The following is a 12,776-nucleotide window of genomic DNA, read 5'->3' on the forward strand; positions in this document are numbered from 1 at the left end:
AGCAGGTTTCTTGAATAAGAACAAACTAGGACGCTAGGATTCTATTTAGATATTTATATAGTAACGGACTGTCCACTACAAGGTTAGTCTTTAACACGTTCAATTGAAGGTTTTTGCATTTCATGAGAAGACAGACAGGAGAGGAGAGAGGCCTATCTAACTCAATAATAAAGTACAAAAGTTCAATGTTTTTCCACCTCATTGCATTCACTTATGCGCCGTCCTTCAACACTCCTGGCAAACTACTGTCGCAATCCGTCCCCGAAAGGGAACACGCTAGAATGCCCTGCACTCAGGTTAACGCTCCGGGCAACCTTTAATGTTTAAACTCGAGGCCTGTCAGCCATAAACCTTTCTCGTCGATAAGTGTTATATCTCTCGTTCTAAACCACTATTTTACAGCCGCGAAAGATTACAAGAGGGGTTCTTTATATTATGTAAGCCTAATCCACCGACAATTAAGATAGGAAATGTGTCATCGCCTGGCTTCAGACAGAACTCTTGTCATTCCCAAAGTAAAGGTGCACAAAGGAAGAGTGCTCAGTGAATCTTTCTAGAGAAGATATGGAAACGGAGGCTCGCTGTCAAAGGAAAACAGCGCAGGGTTATAAGTGTCAGTCAGACTGAACAAAGAGCAATTTCTCTGTAGGTTAACTCTGGTTCAGGGGAACGGCTGAACATAGCGGCCTTTATGCTGTGCTGCAGTGGGGGAGGGCGGTGAACGACCCCCGGTCTCATGTTACGAGCTGTTTTCTTAAGCCACAAATCACATGGCCACTTCCAGCTCTTTACAGCCAGTTGTTGTCAATGTGATTGAGGGCTGTAAATGAAAGCTGCATTGGTGTTCTTTGCAATCAGATACTTTTCCATCATCATCCCAGACATCTCTGTAAATAACAGTGGTGCGATGTCACGGGGGAAAAGCTGAAGAAATTTCACAACAAAATGATACGTGGGCCATTTTACTTACTCCGTTTACAAAAGTCTGCTATTTCATGGTAAATAGACTAGATCATGTAAATAGCTTTATGATTTTCTACAATATTCTACGTCAGACTTGGACTATAAATTAAACAATAAAAACAACTTGCTGGCTTTTACAGTAAAATTTTACAGGAATTTTGTTGGTTTTGTTTAAGTGACAAGTGTCCATGTTACCGTATTCTATTTTCATTTCTCGCAACACACAAATGCCCCCACCAGACTACAAGCTTAATTATTACTTTTCCAACAAACAAAAAAAAGGCAAACAGACAAAAGCATTTACAGCTTGAGCTTTCAGCTGCAGGGCAGCTATTGAGTGTGGAAAGTTCTGTGTGCTGATTAGCAGCAGTACAGTTGGTGACCTCAGGACACAGCCCTGAAAACAAACGGCTAGCGTACTGTACACACTTACTCTATACACACAATGACAGGAGCCGCTCCATTCATCTCCACCACATGAGAGCGGTCTCACTGATCAAAGACCAGGCAGGATTTTGCTTCAAATGGATAAGGAATTAGTGTAACGGCCTACAGCTGAAATAAACAGTACCTGTCAAAAGTTTGAAAACATAATCATTTTTTTATGTTTTTGAAAAAAGTATCAAGGCTGCACATATTCAGTAAACACAGCAATATTGTAAATTATAGCTACAATTTTAAATAATTGTTTTCCATTTAACAAATTTGAAAATGTTATTTATTCCTGTGAGGGCAAAGCTAAAGTCCAGCCATCAGTGTCACATGATCCTTCAGAAATAATTCTAATATGCTGATTTGCTGCTCAAGAAACATTTATTGTTATTATCATTATTAATATTACTATTATTAACAATGTTAAAAACAGATTTTGTTGCTTAACAATTTTGATATTATTTTCAATACTTTTATTCATCAAGGATGCATTAAATTGATCAAAAGTGACAATGAAGACATTTATAATGTTACAAAAGATTTCTATTTAATAAATACTTTAATAAGTTTAATACATGCTGTTCATTGAACTTTCTATTGAAACAACAACCCTGAAAAAAAGTATCACCATTTGCATTTTAAATTACATTACATTAATTACATTAATAATTATTTGTATTTGATGCTCATGTAATCACAATATTTGACAGTGCTTATTTTATTAAAGTGGCAATAGGATCGTTTAAATAGATGGGCACATCATAAGCTAGCTGTGCTTGTAAAGATAAAAACAGGTATAATAATTTTAAAAATCAAATTAAATCAAAAATGCTAATTTTAGAATTAAGGGTAGAGGACCTATAATCACGTCAACCGCGCTGTTGTTTTAAAACATTTTAAGGTGGATAGACATATATATGTTATTACATTTAACCACTGACAAAATAATAACTCTTTATTTAAATTATCTATAAACATAACGGAGGGCCAGGGAAATTAGGAAACTATATTCATCATGAATGAAAACATGCCAGAATTGTTTTATGACCCTGGCCATTTACACAGATCTGTTACATTTGGTAAAACTGTTTGTAAAATGTTTTATCATGTTTTCTAAAAGCTTGACAAAGGAAAAATACCATAAGGATTTTAGATATTTCAATGAGAAATCCTGGTGCAAAACACTAAAGCTAAAGAAGACCCTTAATTAAAAATCTCGTTAATTGAATACAAAAAAAAAAAAAAAAAACATTCGCATTTCAAAAGGTATAAAAGTCACAAGCTGACAACTAATATTACAATCCACCACCGATGACTGAGATCCAAATATAGCTCTACTACACGACTCCATTGCCTGCCTGACTTCCAAGCCTGTTTCCATGTACCAAACGATCAAAACCTAGAATATTCTGACGTTTAACAGCCTGTTAACAAATGCCATATTTTCACTGAGATCTTCCGCTCCTAATAAGTCATTTTCGCAGAATGTTAGCCATTGTCCTACCGTGAGTTCGGGATTGTCGTGGTCTCGGTGAGTGACGGCTCGGATGACTCCGGTTCGCCATGACCAGCGAGCGATGTGCGCGGGCTCCAGCGGCTCCTCTCCGCTCACGCACAGGAACCGCTTCCCGACCACCATGGCGAAAACCCTCGAAAACTTCAACGCTCGCACCCTACCGACCGCACATTTACACCGTTAAACTGCGTTCTGAACAAAAAGAAAGAAATAACCGTGATTTGTTTCGCCTTTTGCGTGTCAACCGCAACCCGGGGGATTTAAATTTCTCTCAGCCTCCACCCGCGAATGGTCGCTCTCGCGCTCCGTGAAACTGAACACAGGACCGTATCACTGCGAACGTAAAACTGGTATCCCTCCGCCTGAACAACTCACAAGTCCATGTAAAACCGCAACAGGGAGATTTCTACGTCCGCCAGACAGATTCATTCTCAATGGAAGACAAGCTGCTTTTCTACTATACTCCAGTGTGCTGAAAATAGTGCTTAGTTGTTGTTGTTGTTTTTGGTATCCGCAGGAACGAAGAACATAAAAACAAACAATAAAAATTAATCAACCAATAAATTCAATATTATAGAACTAATTGACCTCATGACATTACAGTTTTTCTCAATCGCTTTTGCTCAATTCTCAAATTGCACTTTTTTTCTCAAAACAATACTCAGATCTCTGAACAATTAGTTTCTTGTTCATATCAGATTTAACTGTCTTATTCATTTAAGAAAATTGCATTAATTGTGGCACATGTGTGCAAAAGAATAAGTACAACTCTCTACAATTTGCAAAATTACTAAATGCACATTGTTGATCAAACTGATTAGTTGATTGAGTTTAACTGTCAAACTCTTCACAACTTCTAAACACTCTTTCATCATGTGAGCCATCAAATGCAAAATGATCCATTCAAGTGATCAAAACCTGTCAGACATGATATATTCCATAAATATTTATGACACGGAATGACTGTAATGTTGTAATGTAAATTGACAAATGGCCTGCCGTTGTAATGAAATAGGAATCACAATCAATAAACCAATCAAGTATGGAAACATTCAAGAAGAAGATAACTAAAAAATATTATTAATAATATATAATATAATTCTATTAGCATATGAATCATTTTATGAAAATACACAGCATATGTTCATTTTCGTTCTGTCATACAACCATACAGATGGTTCACACTTCAGACTTTTGCCAGTTTATAGTTGACCTGTGGGCTGTTCGTAGATGAGCACAAGAGGAGTGCTGATAGAGGGAAGCATATCCACGGGACACAATCAGTCCGTGTCACCTTTAGGTCAGAGCAGAAGATGGAGACAGATATCTCATGGCTGATAGAATCACAAATCATAGAGCGCGGCTGAGATGGTTGTTGGTCCTGCAGACACTCTGCTGAAAGCAGGACGGCTAATCTCTGTCTGAAACTGAAAGTTTAATGCAATAGGGCACACTTATAATTAGAAGCTTCTTAAAAATCAATGATAGAAAGCAGCAGTAGAGAGAATACAAGAAAAATCACACAATAGTAATACATTTTTCATGTTTCTTCACACGCAGTGTGTATGTAACACATAATTACAAGATGTACTGTACTGTGATTGCATGGCTGAATTTATTGTATAACATGGCTTCACTTTAATATAGACCCATTATGTCAACATGAAAGAAAGGATAGGCTATATGAAAGAAATAATTACCTTCTGCTAAGAGTAAAAAGTGTTATTATTAACCCAATGTGTGCTTACACAAAAAGAATATTAGATGCTTAACACCTTAGATGTTTAATTAGGCTACATGAAGCTGCAAGACGTATAGAATATCTCTCTTCTTAGGGAACAATAAGATTACCAAGAGAGACCACAATTCACAGATGTCATCTGTTGGTGGATGTGTGTATATGCCTGATGTATATTGATCAGTTAGAAAGCATCATCGCCGTTCTTCCTTTCATGGAGAGTATGTATTCGCAAGACATATATTGATAGATATAATGCACAACATATATTAATCAATATGAAATAGGAAAATATAAAAGATGGAAATTACAGTTTCTAACTATTGTGATTTGCATAAAATGCACAAATGTAATCTATATTATAGCTTCTAAATGTGTAAATGTTTTTTTTTTTTTTACACATTTAGCAGCTATACAATAATATAGATTATATTTAACATTGATTCTTGTTCAAATAGCAGGTATAGGGTTCAAATCTGTTACTTTGAACTCTGATCCTTTTTAAGAATTAGCCTAAACTCAAATTAAAATCATAATTTTGGTATTCATGATTAGATAGATAGAGAGATAGATTTACAAATGAGGAGGACAATATAAGCTGTTGAACAAACAAAAGAGCAACAATATGCAGGCTAAGTGTTGTGACAAGTCCCATTTCGTTTAGCACAGTATATAGCAAGGTGTTGTTGTTTTTTTATATAGAAAGAATATAAATAGTATAGAAAGTGTTAGTATTAATGGGTTAAGTAGGTTGACAACATTCCCCCAATCTGTGTTTGCACTAGAACGCCAACGAGATCAAAGAGTTTTTATTTTCAACGCTTTTATATTTGATTGGTCTGTACCTCCTCCCGGTGTCTATAAACGAATCAGCATCGAATGCGTTGAGAGTGTGATGAATTGCGTTTCAGAAACGACGTCACTTAACAAACATTTTAACTAGCCAACCCACGCCCGAGTTTCATGTAAACAAGTCATATTAGCCAATCACGTAACAGGAAGATCAAGCCCTGAAATCAAATTATTTCTGACGTCAACGTGAAAGCGCACCTTTAACAGAAACGGCGTCGGTCGAGAGCAAGAAGATGGGCACAACAATACTGTCATTAGTTTAACAAATTTTGACTTCATAGTTAGTTTTATGCGAGATGTTTGTGCGTAATACTCAGTAATGAACGAGCGGAGGCTCTCAGGAGACAGTTAATGTTTGTCTTCGTTTGAAGTTGTACACTGAAGTTGAAGTAAGGTTAGCTTAGCTAGCATCTCTCCCTGCTCGGCTCCATCCTGAGGAAAATATGGTGTCCTGGATCATATCAAGATCTGTCGTGTGAGTATAATCCTCATTTTGTCCATACAAGTAGTTTATTTTTTATAGCTCGGGTGTTTAATTAGCCTAGCTCTTCGTTTTACTGGTTAGCCTAGTAGCATCCATGATAGCGGATTGAAGATTGTAAAAGTAGATTTATCTTCTTCTCGAACGTTTATTTGCTATGATTGTTCAATTTAAGCGCTTTACGTTTTTTAAACCTGACTTTTGGGAAGGATTCATGTTATTTGGAAGAAAAAGAATCAGCAGCATCAAGCCAGTGTTTGTATGCTATAAATAGGCTATCTAGTTTGCCATCACGACTGGACCGCTGTATAAGAGGATATTATGTCAGTAGTGAAATTACTCTTATAACAATGGACGTGTCAGTGAATGCTTTCGTGTTGACGCCTATTACAAAGATTCTTGCTGGTAACTTACTCTTGGGTTAAGGTGGAGCTGTCATAAACTTGTGACTCATTTCTCTGAACATTTGATCAACCTTACGTTAACTTATGGTTGATGTCATTCGACAGGCCTGAACACATTTATAGAAAGAATGTGATTTTACTTTCCATTCAGGGAATCAAAAAGTATGTCTGCTTAACCAAATTTTTTCCCCCAACATTAGATATCACATAATTTATACTACAGATTTACAGTTTTCTAAATAAATCAGTTCTTTAGTTCTTTGATCTCATGCCTTTCACTATATGACATGAATTTGTTTCGTCCATAAAGGAAAACAACAGTATTTGTTAGTTAACTTGTTTATGAAATGTTTGCATAATTATTTAGCTTTATAATATATAATAATTGTGTAACATATAGCATTTTAAACAGAAAAGTAAAACAAAGTACAATATATTATTTTGCACCCATTTAGATTAAACTTTGTGTAGCTATAATAGTCATCATTAATTCTTATTGGTCCAGTTTCACAGACACGACTTAGATTAAGCCAGGATTAGGATTTAGCCTAGTTAAAATAGGACATTTAAGTATCTTTTTTAAATATGGCAGGAAAAAAATATACATCTAAAGACAAAACAAAATATTTTAAGATATGTCAGTGCATGTTGCTTTCAGTAAAAACAATTAATTATAAAACAATCATAATTATTAGCGATAAAATATTCATATTTAGTTTATTGTTTTAATTTGTTTCTTTTTTTTTATTGAAAGGTTGTGTCGGAAGCTGACACCAAACAATTAATAATTACATTAAATAATAATAAATAATCAGTGTAAAGCACTTATTGAACACTCAAACTTAAAAAATAATCAGTATTCTTTAAAAATATCAGTCGATCTCTACAACAAAAAGAGCACATTTGCCTTTAGGGTGGGAAAGATTTGAATGATTGATGTGTCTGTCCTTGTTTGGTAGCTCATTTGCAAACAGCAGAAAGAGGATCATTTTGGTTTATTTTGTGGGCAAGACACATTTTGCAACGTGGTCCCCTTACAGCGTCCAAGAGTCACTAGCAAGCATTTAGGAGGAGATGTAGTCAGTCACAGAAACCAGCAAGTACCAATTACAGTCCACCTTGCTAGTTTAAGGTTATAATTCTGCGGTTAGGATTTTACAGCATATACGATGTAGAAGTTCAAATATAGGACAATAACTGTAAGCTTCTGGCAAGATGATGAGAAATCAAGACCTCGTTGTCTGTCTGAAATGATGCCGTGGGCTTTTGTGCTGCGTAGACGCTTTCGTGGCTGTGTTGTGTTTTACTGCTTTGCCTTTTTTCGATTGGAAATTTAAAGCACTTTGTGTGTACAGAACACACACCCAAAACTCTCACTGGTCTTTAAAATGCAGTAAGCAGTATGATATTATCAGGTAAATTCTAATGCTGAGGGGAAAATGTAGAAATGTCTTAAACAGGTTTTTCCTCATTTTCTATGGTCAGGATGTTTATGCATCAACTTCAGAGCCGTTTTTCTGATTCCTGTATTTAGTTGCAGTGGCTTATTTATTTATTTTTAGCTTCTACTTAATTTTTTTTATTACAAGTGATTTTTAGGGATGCATCAATCATGATTTTTCATGGCCGATTCTGATTGCCGTTTTTATATAGGCAAATTGGCCGATTCTGATACCTGTTGCGGATTTATTTTTTACTTTAAAGGGGTGGTTGATTATGATTTCACTTTTCTAACTTTAGTTAGTGTGTAATGTTGCTGTTTGAGCATAAACAACATCTGCAAAGTTACAACGCTCTAAGTTCAAAGCAAAGTAAGATATTTGCTTTTTAAGAAATAGTTTAAGGACTACAACAAACGGCTGTTAGGGACTGCACAACATTCCTCCTGTGTTAGTGACATCACTAACCCTAAAATTTACATAAACCCCGCCCCCGAAACACACAGTCCATGTTGAGAAGAGGAAGAGTTGTTGTATAGTAGGGCTGTCAATCTTCCGCTATAATACTATTCGAATTCCATTCCTTATTTTATTTAATATTCGAATAATATTCGAATATTAAATGCTCAAATTCATCCTATTATTAATATTTACGACATTACACAGTCTTATAGATCGCCAATGCCAATGCGTGATGTTGATCGGTCTCATATCTTCACAGATAAACCGTGTCAGTTTGTCTGTTATTGCCTTTTGGCGGACAGCTGGTAAGCCCCGTGACGAGGAGAGAGGCAGAAAATAAGTAATTCTTGCCTGTTTTAGCGGCGGTTCCTCGGACAGATCGCCTAGCTTGTCAGTCAGGGTGTAGCGTTGTCATAAAAAATAACCGATTTTTCTCTCTGTTTTGGCCTTCCGTCCACACTGAGACGGCGTTTTAATTAATGAAAACGCACTCCAGAGTGGATACATTTGAAAACGCCGTTTTCACGTTGTAGTGTGGACTGTGAATCAAATTGTCAGGAGTGGTGATCTCCGTTTCCGTGGAGACATTGCTCTCTGCGATTTTTTTACAGTAATGTTATGATGATACAGCGTGGATAACGTGCACAATTGTGTTACGATTCAAAAACTTTATTCATCACAAGAAACAAAAGCATTTAATTTTCACATGCGTGTAAGCCAAGGCGGCGAGAAAGGCAAGATTGCAAAAAAAAATTAAATATACATTAAAAAAGCAATATTCGAATAGGAACTTCAGCATTCGAATAGTATTGATTTTTTTAATATTCGAATTATATTCGAATTTCGGAATTCGTTCCAACAGCCCTATTGTATAGACAACATTTGTGAGTCTGCTCGAGCTGTCGCATCCGTCTTTTCACATGCAATACAGTACGTAACTCAAATGCAATAGCATGTCACTCTGTAGGCATCTTACAACAGTTCCCACACAAGCGATTTTATCGATTGTCTTGACAGAATATGCTTATCAAAGACTTGAAGATAGTTAATTCCACATCAGCAACATAAATTCATCAACTAACCATTCAGAAACGTCCTGCTGCATTCTACATGTTGTCTCTTCTTCTTGAGTCTCTCCATCATTGTCCGACTCCAGGTTAAACATAAAAGGCAGAACAGTTTCTGACATTTTAGTGCATGTCTGCGTGAGGTAATCAGAGCTGCTATAAGAACTCTTGAAGCTCCGCCCTCTGTGCCGGGAGCAGCAGCTCATTTGTATTTAAAGGGACACACACGCACCAATGCGTTTTTACGAACCCTCAGAAAGGGACAATTTTAACATGCTGTAAATAATCTGTGGGATATTTTGAGCTAAAACTTCACATGCACACTCTGGGGAAAACAGACTTATTTTACATATTGTAAAAAAAGAGGCATACCACCCCTTTAAGCTAATATGTTTGTTTGTTTGTTTATTTACTCTATATCAGGTAAACTGGCCTTAAACAAAAAATATGTGAAATTATGGTACATAAGACAACTGCACAAAACAAAAACAGCAGATGGACTGAATGAAAATGCTAATTCACTCGCTGACAGTAGGTGGCGCTTATGTAACAGCAGTGTTTCTTTGGGTACCGCTGCACTTATAAACACTACTTTAATATTCGGGGGTAAGAGGAAAAGAAAATGCCATCGAAACTTTTCTAAAGACAGTCACTTCCCTTCAGAGATACATTCATATTATAAACCCCCACTCCCAATTCAATATTTATATTTTTCTTCCAATATTTCGAGCGTCGCGAACAGTGAGCTCGCAGTGCCTGGTACAGTATTTGCTCTGCTGGCGCATGTGTTCTCTTTGCATGCTTTTTCTGCGTGTCCCGTCTGTGGCCTGTTTTAACGTCCTGTTTAGAGACCTCGAAATATTTCACACAAATTACATTTTAGGAAATGTTTGTGTGCAAGTCCGGAACAGAGATCGGCTATAAAAAAACAGCACATTCTGATTGATAGCGGTTGACCGGTGCATCTCTAGTGATTTTACCAAGATTATATAAGGGTGCTCTGTTCACGATTTTTGGGGCCAATCACTGAAAGAAGTATCGTCTGATATCGATCACCTAAATAAATAATACTACATGATAAATAGTGTTGTAGTAGTAACCCACATGGGTTATTAAGCAATTCTTAACAATGTACTGTATGTTAAGTATTAAAAATAAAATAGCCTAATGGCTATGCACTAGAGATGTGACGGGGATAATATTCTCCCACCGGTTAATCTACTTGTGACAACACCGGTAATATCGGTGTCATCGGGTGTATACTTCACTTTCACTTTTAAATTAGCGTCAATTCATCCTTTACAGGGAGTTTGATTGACGTGCGATCTGAGTCTGACCAATCAAAATCCACCATTTTTGTCAGACAAAGCAGTCAGGAGAGTTAGTAGATTAACGTCAGTGGATTTGAGCTTGGCTTTAACTGAGGCAATCTGTCACGACACATTAAAGAGCCACAAAACAGTAGGCCTATTTATTGTTTAATTTTATTTGACTGACCAAATTTGAAAGTTGAGACTTTGTTTCATATTAAATATTAATTTAATAGGACCTGCTCGGTCCTGTCTGTCAGCGCGTTGTCAGTGTCCTCTATTTTTCACTGTTTGAGAACATGGGTTGAATCCGAAATCGCCCCCTAAACCCTCATTCATTAAGTTAGGCCTATTCCCCTACGTTAGTCCACTAATACTGTTCACTTGAAGGAGTGAATGAGAAGGAGTGAATGAAAACGAGTGAGCGAATTCGGACAGCCGTTGAGCGCACATATGCTGTACACTCGTTTTATGTTTTGCTCAAGCCCGAAAGAGAACTTGATACTGATGCGCGTCTTTTCTGTGGGTCGTGTGTGTAATAGACAGGACTATACAGCGCGGTCTCTTTAGTCTTGTCGCATTTGAATGGTTTCAAAGCATTCACATTAATAAGAGCGTGATCATACAACGCTAAGTTAGTCAAAACTAAAAAAAAATGGTTTTTGGTGCCGCGGTGGGCAAGTGATGAAACCGGTGTTGCAACTGAACACCGTGTAACACCGACTATCGTAGCAAGCCTACTATGCACCTTGTCAGGCTTTTTTAGGCAAAATACATGTAGTCCCAATAGGGCTGAAACGATTAGTCGACATTGTCGACAACGTCGACAATAAAAAATTGTCGACAAATATCTTTGTTGTCGAGTAGTCGTTTGATCCCACGTGACCTAATGTAAGGGCCTGCAATATCGCGATTTGACCGCTACGGCGCTGTAGCGCTAGAGTGTAATGCAGCCGTTACAAATGCTATTGCGGTAGAAGAAAACACAGCGCGAATTATGACGGAGTGCAAACGAATCCGAACTAGTAAGGTGTGTAAAGTTTCACAAAACTGCAAACCAAGAATGCTGTCGTATGCAATACATGCAAGGCGGAACTTGCTTTTCACGGGAGCACAACATGCATGTTAAAACACTTAAAGAGGAAAAACCCGGCACGAGACGAGCCGGTGAGAGGTGAATATTCTCCAGCTGAAGCTAAATAACTAGCAGTAAATCTCTTTTTAGAGAATGCAATACTACTAATAATAGCAATAATATTAACAATAATAATATAATTACAGTAATGTGATGATTCATTTTTGCATAGAATAAAGCTTGATCGAGCTTAGGAGTCGGGGCTGTTTTTATTATTGTAGCTCTATTAGGTAACGTTATTACAGTCTTATCCCTTGCCTGTATTTTGTTACATATTCATGAAGACTTACAAAAGGAGATGTTATGAAGAATATCATGTCAGTTCATTTTTTATACTGTAAATTAAAAGGTGAATGAGAATGTCTCTGTCAGCTCAGCTCAATTGTCATATCAATTTAAAAAAAAAAGATTCTTATAATAATTGTTTGCAGTTTAAGTGTGTCTGTAATGCAGCTGATAATTTTTTTTGTTTATTTTTTTTCTATTGAAAGAGAACAGAATATTTAAACTAGAGATGCACCGATTGATCGGCTGGTGACCGGAATTGGCCGATTTTCACGTGATCGGCCATGACCGGCGACCGGCCGGTCAGTCTGACATATGCCGATTTTATGCCGGTCAAATGCACTCGGGCGCCGCATGATTAACCTTTTGAGCGGTACGGTCTCATATATGAGATTTGTATGTCTGTGCCCATGAGAGTACGGTGCGGTGCCACATTTAGATGTTCAGTGACGTCGCATAACTGCCAGATTCAAACTGTGCTTTCGCGCGTTGGCTGCCTGGCTCTGAGCCAGAGTCGGACGCGTTCAGCGCTGTTATGGCACAACTAAGCAGTGTTTTCAACCTCATAATGTTTATTTTAGGTTTCAGATATTTAAATACACATAAGCACGATTAAAACAATACATTGGAGTTTGTAAAACACACACTGATGTCTGTGGAAGCAGCAATAAGAATCTATTCAAATATAATTT

General features: G+C 37.0%; 2 protein-coding genes across 4 annotated transcripts in view; one reads left to right on the forward strand and one right to left on the reverse strand.

Annotated features, from left to right (window-relative positions):
- Positions 1-3,268, reverse strand: part of jmjd1cb (jumonji domain containing 1Cb) — a 137,978-nt gene extending 134,710 nt beyond the window's left edge. For 2 of the 3 annotated variants that reach the window (XM_084434497.1, XM_084434495.1), the window contains exon 1: positions 2,900-3,248. In XM_084434497.1, the coding sequence (XP_084290623.1) occupies positions 2,900-3,034 (135 nt within the window). In that variant the 5' untranslated portion in view covers positions 3,035-3,248. Of the gene's footprint in view, positions 1-2,899 lie in introns of all 3 variants that reach the window. The other variant, XM_084434496.1, reaches the window with a different exon arrangement.
- Positions 3,269-5,654: 2,386 nt separating this feature from the next.
- The window catches only part of reep3b (receptor accessory protein 3b), a 38,727-nt gene continuing 31,605 nt past the window's right edge, over positions 5,655-12,776 (forward strand). Inside the window, exon 1 of the mRNA XM_084434506.1 lies at positions 5,655-5,976. Coding sequence (XP_084290632.1) covers positions 5,945-5,976 — 32 coding nt within the window. The 5' untranslated portion in view covers positions 5,655-5,944. The remainder of the gene's footprint in view (positions 5,977-12,776) is intronic.

Source organism: Rutilus rutilus (assembly GCF_951802725.1).
Source record: "Rutilus rutilus genome assembly, chromosome: 16".
Lineage (NCBI taxonomy): Eukaryota > Metazoa > Chordata > Actinopteri > Cypriniformes > Leuciscidae > Rutilus > Rutilus rutilus.